General features: G+C 45.9%; 1 protein-coding gene across 2 annotated transcripts in view; it reads left to right on the plus strand.

The window, feature by feature from the left end:
- The window catches only part of ADCY9 (adenylate cyclase 9), a 107,648-nt gene extending 84,110 nt beyond the window's left edge, over window positions 1-23,538 (plus strand). For both annotated transcript variants that reach the window (XM_069487005.1, XM_069487006.1), the window contains exons 5-11: window positions 968-1,185; window positions 4,353-4,455; window positions 8,552-8,760; window positions 11,512-11,671; window positions 12,855-13,003; window positions 15,166-15,207; window positions 21,939-23,538. In XM_069487005.1, the coding sequence (XP_069343106.1) occupies window positions 968-1,185; window positions 4,353-4,455; window positions 8,552-8,760; window positions 11,512-11,671; window positions 12,855-13,003; window positions 15,166-15,207; window positions 21,939-23,130 (2,073 nt within the window). In that variant the 3' untranslated portion in view covers window positions 23,131-23,538. The remainder of the gene's footprint in view (window positions 1-967; window positions 1,186-4,352; window positions 4,456-8,551; window positions 8,761-11,511; window positions 11,672-12,854; window positions 13,004-15,165; window positions 15,208-21,938) is intronic.
- The last annotated feature ends 4,000 nt before the right edge of the window (window positions 23,539-27,538 follow it).

Genomic DNA, 27,538 nt, shown 5'->3' on the forward strand with positions numbered 1-27,538 from the left:
GAGAGGGGATTCTTCAAGATGAGAAATGTGACTGGAGTGGAAGGCAGATAAAGCCCAAACCTGAGAGCCCATTCAGAAAGCTTGTGCAGGCCGGGTGCAGTGGCTCACACATGTAATCCTAGCACTTTGGGAGGCTGAGGCTGGAGGATTGCTTGAGGCCAGGAGTTTGAAACTAACCTAAACAACAGAGTGAGAACCCAGCTCTACAAAAAATAGAAAAATTGTCCAGGTGTGGCGGTACACACCTGTAGTCCCAGCTACTTGGGAGGGTGAGGTAGATCACTTGAGCCCAGGAGTTTGAGGTTTCAGTGAGCTATGATTGTGCCACTGCACTCATGCCTGGGCAACAAAGCAAGTCGCTATCTCAAAAAAAAAAGGAGGCGTGTGCAGGCTGACTCCCCAGGGCCCCAGGCTCTGCCATCCTCCTTCCTCTCATCATCTGCCAAGGAACTACATGCAGGTCAACCCTTGTCCCTCACAGCCACGATCAGCACCCATAGCACAGGCCCCTGTGTTCATACACGTCTCCTAAGCCACAGCACAGACAGCTCCGTTTCCTTCCCCTGGACCCATCCTCACACTTCCCTGAGCCCCCAAACCTTCCACACTGCCCCCTGAGCCCTAGCTCTAGTTTGTAGTAAGCAAACTCCTAGAATGCCAACTTTCCACTTTCTTTCCAACTCCTTGCTATCTCTTCCCAGGATATCACTTTCCTGGTGGCCTGAACACCGAGAGATGCTATTTGAGGAAATAGGGCAACAGGGAGAAGCAGATTGGCAGAGAGGCTGAGAGGCTGAACATTTGGTTAAGAGCAAATTCGCAGGTGCAGGCCCCTCAGACAGGTCACAACGTCTGGCACATAGTGCGGTGGGACCCTGGCGTGGCAGAAAGCTCAGGGCTGGGGATAAGCTCGTGTTCCCTGCGCCACTTCACTTTCGATGTTTGCTCCCTCTTTGTCTTGAGGCAGGCTTCTGGAGGACCTAGTTCTAAAACTCAAAATGGACTTCTGAGCCCTCCCCAAGAGGAGAAGCTCACCAACAGTCAGACCTCTCTGTGTGAGATCTTACAGGAAAAGGGAAGGTGGACAGGGGTGAGCTTGGACCAGTCAGCTCTCCTTCCACTGAGATTCAAGAACATCCGGGAGAAAACTGACGCCCATTTTGTGGATGTCATCAAAGAAGACAGGTAAGATTGGAGCCATTGCGCAGAAAGCAGAGATTGCAGGTAGAAGTCTCCCCTTTTGCTACATTGCCTTATCCCCATGTGTTGGTCCTCCATGGTCAGTATATTACTTTCATTTTGAAACTTGCAGAAAAGTTGCACAAATTCATAGGATTCCCTTAATATCCTTTGCTGATTTACTAACTTTTAACATTTTGTTATTGCTCTTCTCTCTTTCTCGTTCCTTCTTTCTCCCTCTATGAAATTTATTTTTTATTTTTTGTGAACTGTTTGACAGTAAGTTAGACACATCCTGCTCTTTACCTTTTCTACCGTATTTCCTAAAAACAAGGATATTGTTTGACGTAATCTTATTAAATTCAGGAAATTTAACACTGATGTGATATTTTTATCTAACATACACTCCGTATTATCATTTTCTCACTGGGTTCCGCATGTCCTTGATAGCACTTTCCCTAGTCCGGGATCACAGCTTGCATGATGTAGTTGTCATGCCTCTTTAGTCTTGTTAAATCTGGAACAATTCCTCAGCCATGCTTTGTTTTTCATCATGTTGACATCTGTGAAGAACACAGGCCCTGTCCTTTTATAAAATATTCCTGAAGTTGCATTCTTGTGATATTTCCTCGTGATCAGAGTCAGGTTCTGCCTTTCTGGCCAGATACTACAGAGGTGACGCTGTGTCTCTCTCAGGGCATTATTTATATCCAGAGGTACACGGTGCTCATTTGTTCCTCATTAGTGATATTCATTTTGATTAACCAGACAAGGTGTTGCCAGTTTCTCTGATCTAGAATTATTATTTTCTCCTTATGACTAATAAGGAATCTGTAGGAAGATACTTAAGATCTTGTCAATATTCCATTCCTCATCAGACTGAATTATTCCATTGATGATCCTTGCCTGATACAGTCTTTACTATGATGCATCAAATGGTGATTTTCCAACCTTGCACATTTGGCTCCTGGCATTCCACTGGAAGAAGAGTCCTCCCTCCCATTCATTGTCTTATCTATCTATCTGTTATCTTCTTGAACTCATGCATTCCTGTTTTATTTAATGGGCTATAATCCATCACGGTCCGGATTATATTTGGATGCTCTAATTGTCCCAAATCTGGCCAGTGGGAGCCCCCTTTAGGCTGTGACATGGCCCCATCATCTGTTTTGAGCAGTTTCATAATTTCTAGCGAGATATGTTCCAAGCTCATTTTATATCTTCCTCCCTGTCCCAGCTGAGGAATCAGCTATTTGTCCAAAGAGCCTTTTTAGTGAGGAATGGTATTTAGATGTTAGCTGTTAATGTCTAATTTAATGTTGTCATAGTCCAAGAACATATCTGTGTGTTTTCAGTCCTTTTACATTAATTGAGACTTGTTTTGTGGCCTCACATGTCTGCTTTGGTGAACATATCATATACACTTGAAAAGAATGTATATTCTGCATTTATAGGATATGCAATCCATAAACATCAATTAGGTCCAAGTGATTGGTAAAATTGTTCAGATCCTCTATCTCTTTACTTAATTTTTTTTTTATCTATTCTGTCAGTTGTTGAGAGAGAGGGGTGTTAAAATTTCCAACTATAATTGTGTGTGTTCGTCTTTAGTCTGGACAATTTTTCTTTCAAGTATTTTAAAGTTCATTTTTAGGTGCATACACATTTATGAATTATATATTCCTGATGAATTGATCCTTGTTATCATTTTGAAGTGTCCCTCTTTAGCCCTGGTGATGCTCATTGTCTTGGAGACTGCTTTATCTGATATTAATATAGCCACTCTATCCTTCTTTTGTTTACTGTTTGCTTTTCTTTCTTTTTTTTTTTTTTTTTTTTTTTTACTTTTGACATATCTGTGTCTTTATATTTGAAGTACATCTTTCAGGGTCTTACTCTTTTATCCATTCTGACAATCTCTGCCTTTTTTATTTCATTTTAATATATTTATTGGCTATTTACCCATACCGATTTGCATTATTTTTCTTTTAATACTCGCTCTAGGAATTCTTGCTCTGGTCACTTTCCAGTACCTTCCAGGAGTTGTTTTATATTTTGTTCTAGAGTTTATAATTTCTATCTGTGAGAGGATTAGTCAAAAAGGAGGTATCTTCTATTCCTAGAGATGGAACCTCCCAATATTAATTTAAAAGGAGCAGCACAGCTTATAGTAGTGTTGATTCTGCCACTCGCCTGCTAATGTGACCATTGCACGTCCTCCTTACGGCTGCTTTGTTGTTTTTTCCTTTGTTCCACTTCCTGAGTATAAGAGAGGGGAGGGGGTTAACATCAGGAGACAGAATTTTCTCTCCTGAGTCTGAGAACATAGGAAGTTATTGCACACTTGTCACAGAAAAGAGAGTATATGGTAAGCCCTACTTTGTGTCGGGCCCGTGCTAGGCACTTTGCATATTTCATCTGATTTAATTCTAATAGTTACTATGTAAGGGAAAGTAACTATATTTGTGGGTAAATTCACCTACAGAAAGCATGTTAACGGTCCCCTAAATTTATCATAATTTTCTGCAGTATAAAAAGGATATTACTATTTGCTGCCAATTCATAAAAGAATGAAAGAGTCATGTAAAGCAGGTTTGACTTCTCTGCTATTAACATCATTGAGCATTATCATTTTTCGGGTTTCACGCACAATCTGCATATGTGACAATCGCACCAAAATTATACTAACTATAAACACAATTTTGTGATAACAACCTGTTATTTTTTATGGTGGCAATTACTGTCAGTACTCTGAATGACAGGACAGCCAGCTCTGAATTGTGTTTTCATTTGAAGCCTCCAAATCAATACAAGTGTTCTCGGTACAAGGATCTGCTGGCTGTTCAGAAAAGATCGTTTCACAAAACAAAAAAGCTGCCTTCATCTTCTTCTAATCCTAGATATTAGGAAGATGTTTTCAAAAGCAGGGTTCTAATAGTCATGGTAGATGGTCATTCTTTAATGGAGATGAGACATAAAATGCAATTATGTTTAGGAACTCTTTCCAGAGATGTTTTAAAAGGGGCAGCGGAACGTCTATTAAATAGTGACTTAGATGCAGCTGTTGTAATGTGCCTGATGAGTGGCATTTGGTAGTTAATCATGATCTGATAAAATAATTACAATGATTGTGCTTGGATGTTGATCGATTGCATTTATTGTGTCTCTTCTAGCCTGATGAAAGATTATTTTTTTAAGCCGCCTATTAATCAGTTCAGCCTGAACTTCCTGGATCAGGAGCTGGAACGATCCTACAGGACTAGCTATCAAGAGGAGGTGCGTTTTTTTCCTTGTAATGTTACTAAAGAAATTAGTAGTTCTCAATGGCTGGTTTAGCAAGTGATGGGAAAATGAAGCCTAATAGTGATTTCCACAATCTGTAAACCCTAAATTGCAACTGTATGTGAATTTATCTTTGCAGGAGAGAAAAAAGCCTTTCTGTGTCCTTTGTCTTAAAGCCCAGCCTCGTAATAACCAGACCCTTTCTGCTGCAGCTGCATCTCTTGTCTCCTGTGGCTGTCCCCAGCCCTGGAAGGCCCAACTACCTGTCCCGGAAGGGACCCCCTGCCACACCTATCCTGGGTTCTTGAGTGGGACTTCTCCACCTGTTATCTGGTTTCTTCCCTGCTTAAATGGGCCTATTAACACAGGAGGCTTTTACCTCTCTCCGTAAAACTCTGGCTCCATGACCTTCTCCCACTGTATCACCTTAACCTTTGTTGTCCTTGAACTCTCAGCCCAAACATCATTTCTTCCAAGAAACTCTCCCTGACCCCAGACTGGATTTTACTTCCCCTGTGTACTTTCTCTTCTTTGTGCACCTCATTTTGGAATCTGTACTGGTATGATTCTTGAACCATATGCCTCCCTCCCTAGACTCTCACTCCACAGGGCAGGACTTCATCTTTCGTCCCCTCCACCCAGCATCTAGCATGGGCCCCACACCTATACATGCTCAGTAGGGGTTTGTTGAAAGGAATAAATACAAGAACCTGGAGACTGGTTTGAATTCTAAGCAGCCAGATTCGTGCCTTCTGTCCTCTGGGCCCAAACCTGACATTTTTGCATGTTCCCAGGTCAAAAATGAAAACCCTCCCAACCCCAGGACCAAAAGAGTTTCATGTTCAAATTCCAATTGTTCATTTAACAGATCTTTATTAAATGTCTGTTTTGTGCAGACCCTGGCCTAGGCTCCAGAGAGATCGTGGTGAAACAGATAAAGCCAGTTCATGCCTTGGGCTGGAGGTGGCAGGTTCTGTTAGCCTCCAAGGGACAGTAAATATCCATTAGTATCCCAGGCGCAGTTCCTGCAGTAGACTTGTGAATTGGTTGGTTGGTGGCCTGTATGGCAAAACATTATTGCACTTAATCCTCATAGCAGGCCTTTATGGAAGCTTGTGAGTATCCCTATTTTACCAAAGAGAAAGCCAAGGCTAAGAAAGGCTGAGTAGGTGGCCCAGAGTCCCCTAGAGAGGCTGGACACCAGGTGTCTGCCTTCCAAGCCAGGCATCCCGGCTACTTCTGGCACTGTACTGGTGAGCCTCCCAAGCAGAAGGCACCTTGACTGTCATTCCTCCAGGCCCCAAATGTTTAGCAGGTGCTGCTCCCAGTGCTGGGATGTAGAGATGAGAGGCACAGCCTGATGGGGAGCAGTAATCGGACAACAGTGATAGTCCAGAGCCAGAGATCTGGTAATGCCCTTCGAGCACACAGCAAGACCCCGACACCAGATTGAGGGCTCAGAGAGTGATATCTCCTGAGCCTGCTTTAGTGGGAGGACTAGGAATTAACCAAATGTGGGAGGGAACATTCCAGAGAGAGGGTCCACAATCCACAAACTTCAGAGATACAATAGAGTCTGATGCATCCAGGAAGTTGCAGGTGCTGCTTTGTGCAGGGTAGGATGGGAGAGGCAGGAGGTGGGCAGGGGCTGGATTGTGGCTGCCACACTGGAAATTATACCAAAGGCCAGTGGGAGTTGGTAAAGGGTCCGGAACAGGAGGTGGCACCATGATACTGTTTTCATAGAGATCTCAAGGCGGAGTTGAGGAAGGTGGTGGAGACTGGGCAAGACAGTAGGCCACGCAACAGGTGGGACACTGTTACCAAATGTCAGGACGGGTCCAAGGCTGTCCAACACAGGGTCAGTGTGGAGAGGAAAGGAGAGACTTGGGGTTGCGGGGCACTTCTCAGCCGGCTCCCACGTTTGGGCTCTCGCTGTGCCAAACGCTCCCCATGGATGTTTCTTAGGTGAGCATCACCACCTCCCACCAGGTACAGGTGCCAATTTTATCCCTAGTTTCAGAAAGGAGACTGAAGCACAGGTAGGTTAGGTGACATGCACAGATGTCACAGCCAGTCGTGGTGGAGTCTTGAGCCCAGACAGCCCCAGTGCAAAGCCTGTGCCCAAGGGCAGGATAAGACCCATGCCCAGAGCTGACTGGATGTAGGTGGTAAGGGGAGTGGAGTGGGTGAAGCCCCTGGGAGGAGAGGGTTGTTGAGGGAACATGGTTCCCTGAGGTGGCCCCAGGTAGAACGTGCAGAGAGGAGAGACGGGGGCCAAGGCAGGTGTCTCTGGGAGGCACCAACCCCAGGGCTGTCGGGCAAGCAGGACAGACAGCAGAGGAGGAGGAAGGAAGTGCAGGAGGGGCCTTGGCCAGAGTCCAGGGAGGGGGCTGTCCCGCAGAGGAGGCGGCACTTCTCCAAGCAGGGTGGGAACTGGACTGAGCCCATTGGATCTGGAAGGCAGGAACTGTGGGCTCCCGGAAAGAGCAGCGGCCCCGGTGGAAACTGTCTCCAAGGGCACCTTCTCACCCTGCCGTGGCTCCAACACTCAATGATTCGCAGTGGCATCTGTGTCGTGGTCCATGGATGCTAGATGAGCCTCCCACCTGGGATCTCAGTGGTGTTGGGGGTCCTGTTAGGTCATATGTATCAAACCCTCTGACATCAGCTATTGCAACAGAAGTCTGTGCAATAGTTTTCAGAATACCTGAAATGTGAGCCTTAGCCAACCCATGTTAAAAGTTGGGGAAGCCAGGAAACCTCGGGGTTCAGGTAGAAGCAAAGCTTCCCCCACGCTGTTCATCTGCTGGAACAGTGCAGCAGGCTGTGGGCTCCCCCTGCCTAACGCCAATGCAAGCAAGCTGCAGTGAGCCCTGCTGTTCCCTGGGGCACTAGATGGAGCCCGAGAAAGAGAGTGCACATGCATGTGCCTCTGCTGAGGTGGGTCAGTGTGGGCAGCATCGCCTCTAAAATTCTCAGCCCTTCTGAGGGGATTCCAGAGGTTAGGGCCAAACTGACCCTCTGGGACACAGGGACATCTCCAGAGCTTCCAAGTTTCTTAGAGAGAATCTGGAACCACACCCTGTCCCCAGGTTGCCCTGGCAGGATCCAGGCCTGACGTGGGGCTGACAGGCGGCCTTGCCCCACTGCCCAGGCTCACCCTTCTCCCTTCCCACCCAGTTCCTGGGATCCAGGGTGCAGCGGAGGCTCCGACAGCCAGTTTGTCCTGAAAGGAACATGCACCAGACCAAAGACAGGTTACAGGGCCTTTCTGCCCCCTGCATCCAGCCTGAGCCCAGCTGGGAGGCCGAGCTGACATCCATTGTCTCTTATGGGTGGCCAGATGGAAAGCAACTTAAATGGTTTGCATCTCTTTCTCCCAACTACAGCCCCTGCCTTTGGGTCCACGCCTTCACCTTGAGAGGCCCCTGGACAGAGGTTAGCGGACCACCGGGGCATCAGCTTGTCGGGGCTGAGTCCTGGCCTGGCTCCTTGTATGACCTTGGGGCAGCCAAACCTTGGCCTCCCCGTGTCTACACTAAGATCATAGTGTTTCCTTCCCTGTGGGCTGTTGTAAGCATTGATGGAGATTGTGCCCTACAGGACCCACACGGGGCCTGGACCTAGTCTTCTCTTGGATAAGTTAGCATCATTGCCTCCCTCCTCATTCCCTAACAGCATGTGCACACCTCTGTATCATACTCGACACACCACTCTGAACCTGGGACCCAGCCATTTGGTGGAAGCCTCCAGCACTTTGCATCCATGCGATGCCTTTGCAGACGCAGAGTCATTAACGTTGCCAGTCAGTCACTCATCTTTCAGGCTAAATATACAGTGTGTCTGTGAGAACTACTGGTTTATAATCAGTTGCTGTGTGACCCTGGGCAAGTTTCTTACCTTACCTGTGCCTGTTTCCTCATTGTCAAGTGGGGTTGTAGCAAGGAGTAGACTGCCTAAAACAGTGTCACCCAGGAGGTCTGGAGTAGGCAAACTCAGCAGACATTGGCGTTTTTCTGTCTGAATTATGCTCCATGGCCACCCGCGGCTGCTTCCAGTCATTCAGTTCCCCTCCTGCCCCACACAGGTGATAAAGAATTCCCCCGTGAAGACTTTTGCCAGCGCCACCTTCAGCTCCCTTCTGGATGTGTTCTTGTCGACAACAGTGTTTCTCATTCTCTCCATCACCTGCTTCCTGAAGTACGGGGCCTCCACTACGCCTCCCCCGCCTGCCGCCCTGGCGGTCTTCGGGGCAGCCCTGCTGCTTGAGGTGCTGTCCCTCGTGGTGTCCGTCAGGTAAAGTGCCAGCGCGGGGTGTGGGGCGCTCTCTAGCTCTTAGCCTGTAGCTCCCTCTTCTGGCACGACAGATTATGGCCAAATAGTCCGACCCCAACGCACACACTGGTCGGAAGACAGCTGTCCCTCCCAGCTTGTTTCTAGAGACAGGCCCTCATTTCCTCCCCACCCCAGCCCTGTGTCACAGCGCCCTCCCTCCCAGACGCTGGTCCAGGCACAGGAGGGGACCTGTGGGCCCCACAGCCCCAACCGCTGCTGCTGGTCCCTGAATCTCCAGGGTCAGAGACTTAAAAGGAGAATGTGGGGAGATAGGAAATGAGAAAGGGAGGAAGGAGAGGACAAGAGGAGTGCAGGGTGCAAGTGACAGGCAGCCAGTGGGTCAGTGGGCGCTGCTTCCACGTGTGAGAGCCAAACCACAAACCTCAGAGGAAACCACAGGTGTGAATCTTCACGAGCTCAGATTAGGTGGTGGTCTCTTAGGTATGACACCAAAAACACAAGCAACAAAAGGAAAAATAAGTAAGTTTGACTTCATCAAAATTTAAAACTTTGTGCTGCAAAGAATACCATCAAGAAAGTAAAGAGAGGCCGGGCATGGTGGCTCACGCATGTAATTCCAGCACTTTGGGAGGACAGGAGTTTGAGATTGCAGTGAGCTGTGATGATGCCTTTGCACTCCAGCCAGGGCAACAGTGAGACCTTTTTTTTAAAAAAAAGCGGGGGGAAGAAGAAGAAAGCAAAGAGAATCCACAGAGTGGGAGGAAATATTTGCAGATCAGATCTGACAAGGGTCTACTGTCTAGAATATTGTATAAAGAACCCATACAGCCCAATAAGAACAAGACAACCTGTTTTTAAAAAGAGGATCTGAGTAGACCACAGGTGCCTCTTGGGGCAGCTGGGCCCTCAGGACCAGCCTGGAACCCTTACCCAGCGCAGACACTCAAGGTGCTCCATTCTCGTGCAGGCGGATTGCCCCATGTTACCCACCTGCTGGATGCCACGACCACCTTATCTGGTCCTGTCATTCTCAACAGGATGTCTGTCAGCCTAGCAGAGTCCCACTGGCCATTGCCCCCAGGAGCTGGGGGTAAAATAGAAATGAGAGGACGGACCCTGACCTTGAATTTCTACTACTCTTACCCAGCATCCTAACACAGACAAAAATGGCTTTGGATCTGGTCCTGAGGTTTCCAAATGCTAGTTTGGAAGCCTCAGGACCTCCTCCTCTGGGCTGGAATACCTGCTTTCTCCCTTCCACACCTCCTGCCCAAGGGCCCCTGTGGCTCCCGAGACCTTTCTCAGGCTGTCACAACATCCTAAGGTGTAATCTTCACTGTCTCCCCAAATTCCCCCCAGGGTCATGCCCCATGCCCACAGCAAGCGACCTTCCCCCTCCCATAGCCCTGCAGGATTCCCTTCCCCCTACCTCAGCACCCCTCGTCCCCCACCAACCAGCTCCCAGGACCCACTCCCCAAGGAACTGCTCACAAGGCAAGTCCTTCCCAGGGCCCGCTTCCAGGGAACCCAAACCAAGGCATCCTCAAGCCCCTGCCCCTGGTCTGTTTGGGTTTTTCCCTTTTTTTAAATCAGCTTTATTGTGATTTAATTTACATACAGTAGACTAATTCAAGTGTACAACTCTGTGATTTTTAGTAAATTTACAGAGTTGTACAAATATCACCACAATATAATTTTAGGATATTCCTATCTCCCCAAAAGGAAACCCATCCATCCCTATTTGCGGTCATTCCCTCCATGTCTACCCTCCGTAGCTCACCCCTGAGTTCCCCTCTAATATGGGAGCCTGCAGCCTCTTGATGGCTCTGAGGCAAGCAGCATCTCCACACCTTTTTCTTCAACCACTGTTCGCTGTTCCTGCAGACCAGTTCTGAAGGATCGAGGCTAGCCCGGGTTCAGAGACCGTGAGGGCTGGGGGTATGCTGTGCTGGGCCCAGGACACCAACTTGCTCTGCAGGTGTCCCACGAATGAGGGGGCCAGTGTGCTCCCATATGAGCATTTGGTGGGATTTAGTTCAGTTTACCAGGAATCAAGGACTAGGAGAAGTCAGGACCATGAAAGATTTTCTCTGGTCCCTCTGAAGGCCATAACTGGGATCCTAGATCAGTAAGAATCTGCGCTGTGGAATACGTGGGAAACCAGTTGTGCGGCACTCTCAGCGTGGCCCGGGGTCTCACCCGCCTCGTCCAGAAAGCTTCCCACATCTCAGCTCTGGGTTTTGTTCCTCCACTGCAGCCCCAGCCAAGCATGAGGGCAGTTGGTGTCATCCTCAGATCTCTGCAGGCTCAGAGACCATTGCAAAGGGCCCTCAGTCTCCCCAGTTCCTGGCTGAAGACTCAGTTCCCTCTGTCCCTTCTCACAGGGCCTCTGTATTCTGCCTTTGAGCATATTTGTGGTTATTCTTGGAAATAGTCCAAGGCCTTCGTTATCCTTTAAATATCAGGAAGCCAGAGCTGCCCGGAATCCTAAAAGGGTCAGACTGTGCCTGCACCCGTGTGGGAAATGGCCAGAGAGTTGGTATTTCTTTGCCGTGGCCACACGCAACCAAAGCTGTCAATGCACTGCAGCTGAGTGAGCCCAGTTTCCTTGTCTTCTACCAAAAGTGAGGGAAGCAGGGGCTCTGCCTGCTCCCTTCCCCGCCCCAGGGCAGCGACAGCAGCATGGGGGAAAGGTGGGGGGGGTTTCCCCACCTTCCCTGGCAGAGACCCACCCCAGACCCTCCCCCACAGGATGGTGTTTTTCCTGGAGGACGTCATGGCTTGCACGAAGCGCCTGCTGGAGTGGATCGCTGGCTGGCTTCCACGCCACTGCATTGGGGCCATCCTGGTGTCACTGCCAGCACTCGCCGTCTACTCGCATGTCACCTCCGAGTTTGAGACAAACATACACGTAAGTAAAGACGTGGCAATTTTATTTCCACATTCTTCTGTATTTTCAAATCTCTCTCTCTTTTTAAATAAGCTGTTACTTGGGATAGCAGTTTAAAAATAGCCCCTTAAAGAGGTACAACTCTGGTACTACCTTGGGCCTGCCTTTTTAGAAGATGATTTGGCACAGACCTGTCCAGGTGCTCATGCCCTGTTGTTGGCCAGGCTGCAAAGACTCCCCAGTGGGCACAAGTCCTCTTCAGTGTCACGGGTCCTCACCAAGTTTCAAATCAATTCTTTTCCTTTATGCTTTACAAACAAGCATCTGTCCCACATTTCTAGACAATAAATGATAATGTGCCAGTCTACAGAATTGGCAGAAATACTAGCAATCTGGGAGGCCAAGGCGGGAGGATCGTTTGAGATCAGGAGTTTAAGACCAGCCTGAGCAAGAGTGAGACACTCTCTCTACTAAAAATAGAAAAAAAAAAAAAATCAACCGGGCATGGTGGCCTGTGCCTGTAGCCCCAGCTACTTAGGAGGCTAAAGCAGGAGGATCGCTTGAGCCCAGGAGTTTGAGGTTGCAGGGAGCTATGATGACGCCACTGCACTTTACCTGCGGTGACAAAGCAAGACTTTCTCAAAAGAATTGGCAGAAATAATTGACTTGCACCTGGATCGGCTGCTGTTGATCAGGAAAGGACCTTTTGAGCTAAACTCCATTAAGAGTGAACCAATGCTGTTGTGGAAGCTTGTATTTTTGGTGCAAGTGAGTATAACTTGAGCTACCAGGGCAGGTGGACTGCATTTGGTACTTTAACACCAGATTGTATTTCAGTGGATAGCGGGTAGGTGCCCAAAGAAAAGCTTTTTGAAGGTGGTAGTTCTCAAATGGGGCAGCCTTCCTTTCCACCAGAACAATGTGCCATTTCCACACACCTGGAGAAGAGTTTCAGTACCAGCATGCACTTGTAACCTAGCACTCTGGACAATGAACCCAAAGGGGTTTGATCTGTCCCTGAGAGTGCTAGCTGGCCAAAAGAAAGAATTATTGCAAATAGAGAAGCCATTTGGTTGTAGCAGCGGTATTTTTATATTAAGCAGAAATACAGGTGAGTGACAAATGCTTCTGAAGTCTCAGGTAGGGCCCAGGTGGCATGTGGTGGGAAGCGGGGTGGCCATCACTAACTCTGTACCTCTTACAGTTCCCCGTGTTCACTGGCTCTGCCACGCTGATCGCCGTGGTGCACTACTGTAACTTCTGCCAGCTCAGCTCTTGGATGAGGTCCTCCCTCGCCACTGTCGTCGGGGCTGGGCCACTGCTTCTGCTCTATGTCTCCCTGTGCCCAGACAGGTATGCAACCCACGCTGCATGCCAGACACCCTGGACACCGGGACAGCGTGCCTGGCTCAGGCCTGGCTGAGTTTGTGCATTGACACTGACACCCTCTCCAGTAGCGGTTGTTTACCATCATGGCCCAAAATAGCTTTCAGCACACATCCTGTCAAAAAGTTAATAAGATGCCCAAAGAGTAATATGCAAAAGAAAGATAAAGAAAACCATTTATAACAACATACCATATATTTGAATAGAGACACCCTTTGGAAGAGGTAATGCAGCAGTCACGTGAGGTGGAATCTAAGAAAGTGAGACCTGAAGCGTTTCATGGAAGACAGTCAAGAGGATGAAAGAGTAGAGGTGAAAATGAGGAAGCCGCTGGTTCTGACCTATTGAAGTAGGGCCCAGGTACCAAGATGGCTCCAGATTATGGAAGGAGAGGAAGTGAAGACGGGATGATCTTGCAAGTGACCTGGGCCTTATTTACAAGTCTTGTGTCAAAACAATTCCCCATATTATGACACAAGTCATAGGAATAATGACCAGTCACTGCACATATATCACTTTTCTTGAAATCCCTCCACATACCGAGAAGTAGCTCTGTTGCTGGTACTCAGAATGGCCTTCGAAACCATAGCACTGATGGGTGCCGAGGAATAGAGAGGATGGTGCGGACAAAGAACCAGGAGTTGGGGCGGTAGACCTCCCGACAGGGGACAGGATCAGTTTCCATCATTGTGCTAAAAAATTAAAAGATGCAGGATAGCAGTGATAGGTGCTATGTTTGAAATATCCTCTGTTCATGAGATCCAGTGAGATCCCTATCTTTCACATGTTCTGTTAATACTAACTGAATAATGTTTGTTTGATTACTAGTTTGTTAAATGAATCTTAAATTGTTGTACATTTCCAACTGGTTTTGGGGCTTTTAAGATTTTTCAACTAAATATGTAGTTGGAAATACATTAATACCTTGGAGAGCAGGATGTACACAGTGAACAATTTATTCAAATATTTCATAATATCTTAAATCCATTAAGCTTCCATTTGTGTAACAAACTTCTCCTAAATATTGGGCTTTTTCTGGAACTGCTTATAAATGTTTCACTGTTAGCATGTATTGAGGAACCACCTATTTACAATTACAGAGGGTTTAGGCAAGCAGGATAGTTTAAAGTTCCATGGGACATTTTTTTATTGTGCTTTGCAGGACAGCTAACATTCCAGCTCCCAAAATTATGATGACAATCAGAGAGACCCTTAACATTTTCAAGATGCCCCCTAGGAGTAGCATTACTGTTACTTTAGTGAATTCAGAAGCACAAAATGACCCAACTTGTTGCCCTCTCAGCAGTATGAAATGTAATAGTCATAGGTATCCTTGAGTATTAAAGCAGTGGTCAGTAACGGACAGAGTAAGTGTCCTTCCTCAATTTACTTAATAAGATAATAACAGTATGAAAGATATTCAAATTCCCTGCACATTAAGATCAAAAAGGGAATTTAAAGTAGAACCATCGTTCAGTATTTGAAAGGAAACTATAAAGAATACTTAAATTACTTGAAGCAAAATAAAGCATACTTTCATCGTTGTGAAGGTGTGGCCATCTGGAATCATGGTCATTAAGAAGCTCTTTACCAAGAGGATGAAATGCAGCAATCTGCCTTTAACCTTTTGGCTCCATCACAAATACCCCATTGGCCGTTAAGAGTGTCATTTGGTCACAGCCATGGGGATTTTCCACCTGGATCTAGAAAGCCAAAGGGGTGAGGGGACCCTCTATTGCCCTTTCGCCCAGAGTGCAGGTAGCAGCTCTCAGGGCAGGGCTGGTGGTGGGAGCTCCCCCTGCCCAGGATTCCTTCACCTGCAGAGGGTCCTCTTACGTACATGGAGCCCCTGCCCCATCAGCCTAGCTGCGCCCAGCCAGGCAGAGAGTGTGTGGCTGGTAAACAGAGGCATAACCTCAGCTTCCTCAAAGGGGCAGGGGGCCCTTCCAAGGACTGTCCCCAGCATTGAGGAACAAATATGTGGAGGGAGAGGTGTGCGTGCATGGATTATGACAGTGGTGCCATCGTGTCGAAAAAAGGAAAGTTGTTTGTTTAAGCTCTTCTCAGGTTGCTTTCTAGAGTGCCGTCTTTGCTTTGTATAATGATGTTTTTCTGTGTTTTAATTTCAGTTCCATAGTAACTTCACCCCTTGATGCAGTACAGAATTTCAGGTAAACTTCTAATGTACCTATATCCAAATACATGGGTGACTGTGCTACTCCTACTTATTTCTAAGCTTCCTGAAAGCAGTCGTATCTTAAATAAAATGAACCAATACATGCATTCTTCAAAGAGAAAGTGGAAGATCCCTACTTGTTGAAATATCAGATCATAGTTATAAGATCTAATTGGGAAAATAAGATGATTATTTAGACATATATTGGAGTTGGTGTAATTTCATGTAATACTTTAGGATGTTACAAAAGAAATCTCACAAATCAAAGAAAAATAGTTATTTCCTAAAATATTTTTACATAACTGACTATAACTTTGAAATAATAAATGTTGGACCTTTGCTTTACTGTAAACATCAACACAAATTCTGAAAACCTTGAAGAGTCAAAAATAAAAATTAAACTATATAAAATCTAGAAAAAATTAAAATTAAATAGTTTTCAAGCTTCTAAGACAGAACTTTCCAGTTTTACAAATAAAAAATAGAACCACAAAGAAAAGACTGACTAATAAATTAGAGAGAAAGGGAGAAGAAATCAAGGCAAACAGAAAAATAGTTGTGGGACTACTATATAAAAGAGCAAATTAAGACTTGCATAAAGGACAGAAACCAAAAAATTGACAAAAGAGAAAATGTAAGTAGAAGACAAATATGGAAGTGTGCGCAGTATCACTGCCCATTCAGATAACTGCACGCCTTTGGTCTTTTTTCCTCTGACTAGTCTCTTAATTGGAATGGTATTTTTTAACGACAAATAATCATTCACTTTGGGCTTTTAAATTGGAGTTTCAAAAAGTTATAACATGAATGCCCAGTGCAGGCAAGGGTGTAATACATTCACAAATTGTGGTTAATTTTTTGTTAGCTACCAGGCATTTAAAATATAAGTTTAGGCCGGGCGCGGTGGCTCACGCCTGTAATCCTAGCACTCTGGGAGGCCGAGGCGGGTGGATCGCTCGAGGTCAGGAGTTCGAGACCAGCCTGAGCAAGAGTGAGACCCCGTCTCTACTAAAAATAGAAAGAAATTATATGGACAACTAAAAATCTATATAGAAAAAATTAGCCGGGCATAGTGGCGCATGCCTGTAGTCCCAGCTACTCGGGAGGCTGAGGCAGTAGGATCGCTTAAGCCGAGGAGTCTGAGGTTGCTGTGAGCTAAGCGGACGCCACGGCACTCACTCTAGCCTGGGCAACAAAGTGAGACTCTGTCTCAACAAAAAAAATAAAAATAAAAAAATAAAATATAAGTTTATTTAATCCTCACAATAACCTGGCGTATTAGGTGACTTTGTCCCCCATTTTCCAGATGATGAAGCCAAGGCTTAAAGAAGTTAAGGAACCTGCTTGTGGTCACACAGCAGAGTTTAGACCCTGGCCTCCCTCACTCCCAGGCCATGTTCTTCCTGCCATGCCTCATTACTTCTCAGAACGTTGCAGTAGTTTTGGAAAGTAACGTGACAATCTATAAAAAGCAGTCATAAAAATGTTCATAGCCTTCAACCTAATAGTTCCATTTTTTGCTTATTTGCTGAGGAAATAATTCAGTATATGGCAAAGGCTGCATGCCAAAAAATATCAATCACAATGATTGATAATATTGAAAATCCATTAGCTTCAGTTGTCAATAATAAATTGTTATGATAAATGTACTCAAATACTACAACTATTAAAATGTAGCAAATAATAGGCCGGGCGCGGTGGCTCACGCCTGTAATCCTAGCACTCTGGGAGGCCGAGGTGGGCGGATCGTTTGAGCTCAGGAGTTCGAGACCAGCCTGAGCAAGAGCGAGACCCCATCTCTACTAAAAAAATAGAAAGAAATTATATGGACAGCTAAAAATATATATAGAAAAAATTAGCCGGGCATGGTGGTGCATGCCTGTAGTCCCAGCTACTCGGGAGGCTGAGACAGGAGGATTGCTTGAGCCCAGGAGTTTGAGGTTGCTGTGAGCTAGGCTGACGCCACGGCACTCACTCTAGCCTGGGCAACAGAGTGAGACTCTGTCTCAAAAAAAAAAAAAAAAAAAAAATGTAGCAAATAATGGAAAACATTATTTTCATTTTTCATTTATGTGAAATTGTATATGTATTAAAATAGCTGCAATTAAGTAATTACACATATGAAAATTATAAGAGATAGAATATTTATGATATAATGAGTGATGATTGCTCCTATAGTATTTAAAAGGAAAGCACCTAGCATCTTTTTTTAAGTTAACATTTTATTGCCATATAACATATGCACAGAAAAATATCTGGATCATAAGAGTTTAGCTCACTGAATTTTCACTAGTGAACACAATCATTTAACAACCACCCAGACCAAGAAATAGAACATTACCAGCACCCTAGAAGCCCCCTCAGGCCCCTCTTGGTGACACCCTGTCCTTCACCACATCCTAGGTGTAGATTGTAAATGGCACTGAAATACACCAAAGTGTAAACAAATGCTGTGTTTAGCTGGTTAGGACTGAGAGTGATCTTTGTTTTCTCTATTCTTAAATCCACCTTTCAACCTGGTGGTCTAGTGGCTAGGATTCGGCGCTTTCTATTCTTAAATCCCTCTTCTCCATGATAATCGATTATGCTATATTTTACTCTAACTTCTACTTATGATTTAACGTCCAACTGTGGTCATAAATTGACTCTTGCATTTTGTCACATAAAATTTCTCTTTTTGAAACTGACTTTTGCTATTTGAATTTGAGAATAGGAACATCACCTCTGTTCCTTCTGTATTAAAATAAGAAATACAGGCTATAGATCAGAAGTAATTCTCTTACCTGCTTGTTATAGACATCCTCTGTTGCGAGGCAGCCCCCTTGGCTACTAACCATAAATACCATGTATTAGGACTTTTTCCCCTTTAAACAAAGGTAAAAAGCCAAGGCTGTAATCTGTTTCCCATTTCCTCTCACACTAGCCCACATTTTGCTGTTGCCTCTGCCAGAGGGGACTGGCCTGTGCCCTCTCCAGAGTAGGGCCCCACTGCTGGCCCCGGCCACAGCACAGCAGGAAAAGCTACAAGAGCAATAACCAATTGAGGAAACCCAGATACAGTCACCCAGTCGTACCACAGAGATTTAAAATACCTCATCGTATCATTCCGATGATGCTAAACCTTGGTGACATCTACTTCCAAAGGGGGCTGTTCCCCTGTTTCGCCACTTTGAGAAACTAAAAGCAACTCCCAACCCAACGAGATGTGCTCACAAAAAGAGAAGTCTTCCTCCTATTTTAGATTCTCTCCCCACTCTGTTTAAAAGTCAACCAGAGGGGGCCGGGCGCGGTGGCTCACGCCTGTAATCCTAGCACTCTGGGAGGCCGAGGCGGGTGGATCGCTCGAGGTCAGGAGTTCGAGACCAGCCTGAGCAAGAGCGAGACCCCGTCTCTACTAAAAATAGAAAGAAATTATATGGACAACTAAAATATATATATACAAAAAAATTAGCCGGGCATGGTGGCTCATGCCTGTAGTCCCAGCTACTCGGGAGGCTGAGGCAGTAGGATCGCTTAAGCCCAGGAGTTTGAGGTTGCTGTGAGCTAGGCTGACGCCACGGCACTCACTCTAGCCCGGGCAACAGAGTGAGACTCTGTCTCAAAAAAAAAAAAAAAAAAAGTCAACCAGAGGGCTTAAGGGGCTGGACATAAATATGTTTTGGTCATCTAACGTAAAGAGTTATTTTGCTTAGTACTTGAGATTCATGATATGTATTGTCATTTATTTCGATGACAATTAGCAAAATAAATAAGTGACGCATAGGGTACCCAAGACCATCCCCAGATGGACTTAAAGGACTGAGCACATTGTCATACTCATGGCTATGATGTATTACAGCGAAAGGACAGAAAGTAAAATCAGCAAAGGGAAAAGTTACGTGAGATGAAGTTTGGACCAGTAGAGTCCACAGGATGTGCTTAAAACCTCCAGCAATGAACTGTGACAACGTATGTGAAGTGTTATCTACCAGGGAAGCTCATTAGAGACTCCGTGTCCAGGGTTTTATTAGGGGCTGGTCAGGTAGGCAGCCTCTGCCCAGCATGTGCCAAAATTCTAGACTTCCAGAAGGAAAGCAGGTCTTCAGCATAAAATTCATTGTACAAACAGCATAGGCACCATGAGCCACTCTTATCAAGGAATGGTGGATACCCTCCCCAAATCCAAGCCTCCTGACGTCAGCCAAGGGCCACCCTTGCAGGCAGGTGTTTCTAAGGGTGGCAGCCTCGGGCACCTCTTTTCTGCACAGCATCTTAGCCAGAAGGAACGTAGCCATACTCTAGTCCATCTTTACAGTTCACATGTGAGGAAGTTGAGGCCCAGAAGGATGGCATGGCTTGCCCACAGTTCCAGGACTCTACCGTGGTCCAGCCAGATAGAGCCCAGGTGTTCTACTTCAAAGCCAGGGCTTTTGTGACTGCGCTTCACAGAGGGCTGTGATGGCTACATTGGTCAAGTTCGTTATTTTTTAATATCCTTAAGTCACAATTAAGAGTAAAACTTATTAAACACTTTGATTAAAGAATTGAGGCTGGGCATGGTGGTTCATGCCTGTAATCCCAGCACTTTGGGGGGCCGAAGCGGGAGGATCACTTGATGCCAAGCATTCGAGACGAGCCTGGGCAACATAGCAAGACCCCATCTCTAAGAAATATTAGCCAGGCGTGGTGGCACATGCCTGTAGTCCCAGCTACTTGGGAGGGTGAGATAGGAAGATTGCCTGAGCCCAGGAATTTGAGGTTACAGTGAACTGTGGTCATGCCACTACACTCCAGCCTGGGGACCAGAGCAAGACCTGTCTCAAAAAAAAAAAATCGAGCTTTTTGTGTCATGGAGCTATAGAAACTGAGGATCCATCAATTTTATATGTAATTTATATTTATGTAGTAACCAAGCCCATTATTACATAAAATCTAGTAGCCTGCTCTGTGCACTTGAGAAATGCATCAGGGTGCAAAATTTATATGAACAGAACAATCACAGTATTGTAAAAAAATAAAAGAAGACTAGAAGGAAATTCAACAAATGTTAACGGTGATTGTCTCTGGATGGTGGGACGGTGGATCAATTATTTTTTTTTTTTGTTTTTACTTTTCCCCCAAATTTTCTATGATGAGTAGGTAGTATTTTTAAATGGAAAAAATTTATATTTAAGAAACAAACATTAAGAGAGATTGTGTTACTCGCCACAGTCATCTGCAGTCTCTGACCACAGCTGTCTCCCGTCAGTACCATCAAGCCAGAGAACAGCCCCCCTGAAAGCTGGTTCAGTTATCAGAAGGAATAAAAATTTGTTCAGCCTCTTAGAAGGACAATTTGGAAATTTCTAATGAAATGTGCAGTATTTCAAATGACTCAGCTATTCCACATGCACGAAGATGGGGTAGAGGAATATTCATTGCAGCATGGTTTGTGGTAGGAAAAAATGAACACAGCCTCCTGGTCCGCTGAGAGTAATCTGGTTAAATTACAGCACATCCCTGTATAGGAACACTCTGCAACCACAGAGAATTACAACAGCAGATGCCTCAGAGGAAAGACACTTGTTTTCTGTTGTTTATACCGTTTGAGTTTCTTACAGTATGTGTATGTTACTCTTAAAAGTATACACTTACATTCTTTTTTTTAAATGTTAAAGTTGTCTTTGATGACACAGGTAAAACAGAACTAACCCAGAGTGGGGGGAGATGGCATTTTGTCAAACTTTTATCTAGGTAGAGAGTAATGCATGTATAAAAGTTCTTTGTAAAATGACAAGTCTGTTAGATTAGAAATCTAAGAAGCAAATATATCAGAGAATATTCAATTTCTCAGGTATAATACTTTTTTTTTTTTTTTTGGAGACAGAGTCTCACTCTGTTGCCCTGGCTAGAGTGCCGTGGCGTCAGCCTAGCTCACAGCAACCTGAAACTCCTGGGCTCAAGCAATCCTTCTGCCTCAGCCTCCTGAGTAGCTGGGACTACAGGCATGTGCCACCATGCCTGGCTAATTTTTTCTATATATTTTTAGTTGTCCAGATAATTTCTTTCTATTTTTTAGTAGAGATAGGGTCTCGCTCTTGCTCAGGCTGGTCTCGAACTCCTGAACTTGAGCAATCCTCCCGCCTCTGCCTCCCAGAGTGCTAGGATTACAGGCGTGAGCCACTACACCCGGCCTTAGGTATAACACTGGTATTGTTGTTATATAAAGAAATGTCCTAAGAAGGACATATGTACTAAAATGTTTAGAACTGAAGTGTCATGTCAGCAACTTAACTTTCAAAATATTCGGCAAAACGTGTGTGCGTGTGTGTGCGTGTGCACGCGCTGAGAGGGAAAAAGCAAAGTGGCAAAATATTAACAGTTGTTGAATACAAGGTAAGGGTGTATGAGTGTTTGTTTTGCTAGTCTTGTAACTTTTCTATAATGTTGAGATTTCTTAAAATGAAAAGACAGGAAAAAATCTTAAAAGAGAAGCTAAAGACTTCTGGGGGAAAAAAAAAAAGCAATTACAAAGCACTCATTAAAGAAATCACTTATGAAAGTCAGTCATTATCTCTTCATATCTTCAGCCAGCCAAAACCAGAGGCGGGCTGCTTTATGGCTTCAGGTTGCTGAAGGTTTGAATTCAGCGAAACTTTGCATGCCGGTTAGCTGGGCTGTTTCAGAGCTTGCAAGTACTGAGTCGTAACCTTTCCCTTCAAAGATGCACTCAGAAGGTATATCCTTTCTCATGTCTTTGCTATCCAGCTCCGAGAAGAATCCATGCAATAGCTCATTGCCACGTGACCTCAGGAGGCCAGCCATCCTGATCGGCCAGGAGGTGATTCTTGTCTTCTTCCTCCTGCTCTTGTTGGTCTGGTTCCTGAACCGAGAATTCGAAGTCAGCTACCGCCTGCACTACCACGGGGATGTGGAAGCGGATCTTCACCGCACCAAGATCCAGAGCATGAGGGACCAGGCCGACTGGCTGCTGCGGAACATCATCCCCTACCACGTGGCCGAGCAGCTGAAGGTGTCCCAGACCTATTCCAAGAACCACGACAGCGGAGGTGTGATCTTCGCCAGCATCGTCAACTTTGGCGAGTTCTACGAGGAAAACTACGAAGGAGGCAAGGAGTGCTACCGGGTGCTCAACGAGCTCATTGGGGACTTCGACGAGCTCCTGAGCAAGCCAGACTACAGCAGCGTCGAGAAGATCAAGACCATCGGGGCCACGTACATGGCGGCGTCAGGGCTGAACACCGCCCAGGCCCAGGATGGCAGCCACCCACAGGAGCACCTGCAGATCCTGTTCGAGTTCGCCAAGGAGATGATGCGCGTGGTGGACGACTTCAACAACAACATGCTGTGGTTCAACTTTAAACTCAGAGTCGGCTTTAACCATGGGCCCCTCACGGCTGGGGTCATTGGCACCACCAAGCTGCTGTACGACATCTGGGGGGACACCGTCAACATCGCCAGCAGGATGGACACCACTGGCGTCGAGTGCCGCATCCAGGTGAGTGAGGAGAGCTACCGTGTCTTGAGCAAGATGGGCTACGACTTTGACTATAGGGGGACAGTGAATGTCAAGGGGAAGGGCCAGATGAAGACCTACCTTTACCCAAAATGCACGGACAATGGGGTCGTGCCACAGCACCAGCTGTCCATCTCCCCAGACATCCGCGTCCAGGTGGATGGCAGCATCGGACGGTCTCCCACGGACGAGATTGCCAACCTGGTGCCTTCTGTCCAGTATCCGGACAAGACGTCTCTGGGCTCTGATAACAGCACGCAGGCCAAGGACACCCACCTGTCCTCCAAGAGACCCTGGAAGGAGCCCACCAAAGCCGAAGAAAAGTTTCGGTTTGGCCAAGCCATAGAGAAAAACGACTGTGAAGAAATGGGAATGGAAGAAGCCAATGAACTCACCAGGCTCAACGTTTCAAAGAGTGTGTGAGGCAGCGCCTGCAAGCTGCCCGAGGTGCTCTGTTCGTCGAAACACAATATTTGTATTTGGCTGTCGTGCTTTCTAAGCGCCACAGTTTCCGTCCCTGGACGTGGTGTTATGTGGTCATTTCAGCCCTAACTTCTGTGTGGATCACAGTTATTCAGGGTTCATTTTCATCCATTTCTTTCCCTTTGCTCCCTTGCCTGCACTCTCCCCCTTGGGGTATCCGCTCAGCACGTGGAGGAGAACAAGTGCCTTCAGGGCTTGGCCTTGGCCTGGAGTCTAGAGACAGAGGCCACAGTGGAAATCATGGCTTTGGGTATTATTTGAGATTTAAAACAAAAGCTGTGGTTAAGATACCATTTTCATTGCTTTTTCTCACAAGACACTTTTTGGGGGCGGGGGGGGGGCTAATGCAATGTTTTTTGTTTTTTTTCCTGTATCCATAATAGTGTTTCCCAGTTACCTGACCTTTCTACGTACGCACATACACGCACATACTTGCATTTCTGAATCTGATATAAAGTGCCAGTAATTCACCGAGAGGGGATGTGAGAGGGAAGCGTGGCCACCTGCGCCTTCGCGGGCACCTGGGCCTTCGCAGGCTGTGGGTGCACCGAGCTCCCTACACCGAAGGGCTTCGGGGCTTCCGCCACATGCAGGCCAAGACTACGGATGCTCACCGGGCACAAAGCCTGTGCACCCAGGCCTCAGGTATCTCAAAGCCATTCATCCTGACCCTCCGCCGAGGGCTCTGCCAGTCAGGGGTGAGGGTGTTTGTCTTGGAAGCTGACACGTCTGAGGGGGAAACTCCAAATAAACGTCAGAGGGTCGCCTTTATTTATTTATTTATTTATCAGGCAGTGTGTGTTTGGGAAGGGGGTGCTGGGTTTTTGGGTGGAGGGAAATAGCTTTTGGGGGGGGCAGTTCACAGGATGATGATAAGATGTCCCTTAGTGTTTCGGCCACCTGCCCCTGAGAGGGGACAAGCGAGATCCGGAGCCACATCCATTGCAGTTCTAGGGCTGAGGGAAGCTCTCCAGCTGCCCCTGCCGTCTCCGGGGCTGCTCGCTGTGGAGCTCTGGTCAGAAACCTGGCTGGGCAGGCAGTGCCAGCACTATCCTGGCTTCCACAGAGTCGGGAAGTTTCTCCCTTCTCTCCCACTCTTGGACTGCACAGGGCCTATTCGTGGCAGGATTTAGTCGTGTGAGCTAATCCCAGCCTCTTGAGGTGGTGTCCTTACACTGTACTTAGGGACAGAGTCATCTGTGTGCAAACGAGGTGTCCAGCCAGGAGGAGGTAGAGAAAACCTGAGAGGAAAATTGCTTCTAAGATTTTGGTTTTTGATCCTGTTTGCAGTTATGCTTTGCCATGTTAAGTCTGAAGTTTATGTCACAGTGAACTCAGGCCAGAGTTGCCCGGGTGCCGTTATCATTATTCTTCCAGGTAACACTGGTGTACACAGCTCATGGGACATCGGAGACTAGCTCCTGGTCTGTTGGTCTTTCCTGGCGTGCCCTGTGTGTCTGCTTGTCACTGGTAAATCTCACTAATTCTCACATCTGCATCAAGTCCCAGCATCACTCCTCCCTCTCAAAGACGTACAGATCACCATTTCCAGCGTAATGAAATAGTGATTCTGATCCACCCCCCTCCAGGGGATGTGCCTGGGACAGCCGCCCCGCAGCGCAGCCGGAGCCAGGTCCCGTCCGGGGATTGAGAGCATTCTCAGTAACTTTTAGATTTTTCTCCAGGTTTTACTGTCAGTTCGTTGGTCTTCCAATACCGAAGAAAGGATGGCTGTGATAATACCTCTTGCTTCTAAAGAATGTATTCTTATAAAACACCACAGATTTTTTTTCTTAAAAAAAAAAAAAAAAAAAAAACTACCTGATGCTTTCCTTGTTTGTATGTAGGGATTGTGGGCTCATTAGGATTTTTCTGCCATCAGTATTAAGGTGTGTATTTGAATGTCCTCTCCTTTGCCTCCTACCTCCAGGCTACTTAGCTTTGAGGGGCTGGGTGGTTGCTAATGTCTTTGCTGTCGTGCTCAAAATGTGCTCTACAAAGTTCATCTCTGCACACACTCTTCTCCATCAAACTCTTTTCCATCCCCTACCACAAAGGTGTCTGTGATTCCTCACCCTGGGAACCCAAGGAGCTGTAAAACTGAAGTCTGGTTCAGCATTGTGCGAGTAGGAGCCTCTGACAAAGGGCAGCTCACCCAGAGTTTAAATTTGTCTTTAAAAAACACCTTGAGCCTTCTTAAATAACCAGTACAGATGTTCTCTCTGGGCCATGAAGCCCCTCGGGTCCTTCCACTTCCCTGCTCCGAAGCGCATACCTCAGTGCAGAACCACAGAATCTCTCCGGCAGAAAAGTCGTGCGTCTCATCTGTTGGCACTGAACAAATAGTTGCTAGAGACACACAGGTTCCTAAGCAGTGGGCTCAAGTGCTATCGACAGGATGGATAGTTCTTCAGGGTGGCAATACCTCTTAGGAACTTAGGGCAGGAAGCAATACTTCAGAATTTAATGTGTGTAAATAGTTGCTTCGAGTTGCAGTTGCTCTTTTCTTCTCAGCCCCAGCTCAGATCGAATGATCCATATATATGATAAATAAGCACACATAATTTTATCCAATGCAAACAAATGTAGAGCATCAGTTATGAAGAAACCCTTAAGTAGCTTGAGGGTCCCACAGATTGTGCCACACCTGCGCATGACTCCATCGACACTGACTTCCCTCGTGGGGACTACACCTGCACATTTGCACATGACACGGAGAGCCAAAGGGCCGCGTGCTTCTCGTTACTTGGGCTGTAATCATTTGTAGTTTCCAAAGATACATCTGCATTTGAATTTCTAGATTCTCAAGGTTAAGAGTTTTTTGATTGGTTGTTTCAAAAATCATACTATGCCTAGAATCTGAAATTAACCAACTGTTTGCATTTTCCATATTTCCTTTGATCTGCTCTTTTTAAATTGTTAATTCTAATAATTTCAAAATGCATTCACTGAAGAAATGGACATTAAAATATTCTAAAATCTAAATATTTGATGCCTGGTATTTCCTCATTGAAAAGATCAGCATTGCTTCAGAGATGAGGGCAGTCCTCCTTGGACTCTGTGTTTTCTGCAATTTGTGGCTGAAATCGAAAGGTTTGCTTTTCCTTCATACAATTATTTCAAAAACAGGGCAACTAAAATACCCTGTTTGTGTATGTGGGTTTTTTTTTTAATGCATATATTTGCTACAACTAACTTTGGTTGAGAAGTATTTATTTTTACATGGAATTTTTTTTTAAAAAATTGAGTTGCAGGACAAGTTTTGCTTGTGACAATTTCCCTATTTTATTAGGCCTTCTAAGTAGATTTTTCTGCAAAATCTTAAGGGAAGGAATTGACCGAGAAAACAAAGTAGGCTTTCTGAAAAGCAGTGTCTCCCTTATGGAGTGACTGCGGATACCTGTATCATAGTGGTCCCTGATGTTTTAGGACATCACAAAGCCACTCCAGAATCTGTCTAAAGTCACAGAGCCTCTTCCCAGAAAAACACGCATGCCATTTTGTACACATCTTAGGGGCTCACAACACCTCCAGATCTGAGGCCAAATAATGGATCTGCTAAGGGTTAGAGCCTCTTCCCCTGGTGAGTCAGGTATTCATGAGCAACTTCAGCGCACAAAGGTTTTCTTGCAGGCTCTCAAAGGGAGATGCAGACACGGCTTCCAGTCATTGCTCATCTTCCAGGTGATTCTCTGCTGGAGTCCAGTGCCTGAGAGGACCCTACCTGTTGGCGAGGGCACGCTTTCCTCCCCGAGACGGTGCTTCAGGTGTCCCTAGCAACCTTTCCAGGTTAGTGAATAATGGTCTTTGCTTCACTGAAGGTCTCGTAAGGATTTGGGTCTTTCTACTAGAAGGGGCACCCAGGGACTTGGAGGATTTCTCAGTTAGGAAAGGCAGCCTGTACTTTCTGCAGTAAGCCCCAGAATTTATCATTTGTGATTTCTCTTTCGTCTGAAATCTTTCACATGGTTGCTTTTCCCTGCTGTGAGAATCCATTGCTGTGGCCACCTGGAATAGATCCCAAGTACCGGAAAAGTGAAGCTAACTGGAGAACGAGCTACATGAGAGGAAGTGATTAAGAAAAAGTACACACTTGCACACTATATACGTGTACATTGCAGATCTCCCAACTGTATTTTTATACAGTTCCTTCATAAAAATTGGCTTTTTTAATAACATGACTCCAAAGAGTTGTAACCAAGTATTAGAGTAATTTAAGCTTGGGGAATTCTCGTGTTCCTGAGAGTCTGAAGGAGACATGAATTAAGCAATCTAAGTGCCTGTTGGAGTCTCATTCATCAACAGAGTGATTCTTAACCTTTTTTTTTTTTTTTTTTTTTTTCTTTTA

Source organism: Eulemur rufifrons, chromosome 14 (genome assembly GCF_041146395.1).
Source record: "Eulemur rufifrons isolate Redbay chromosome 14, OSU_ERuf_1, whole genome shotgun sequence".
NCBI lineage: Eukaryota > Metazoa > Chordata > Mammalia > Primates > Lemuridae > Eulemur > Eulemur rufifrons.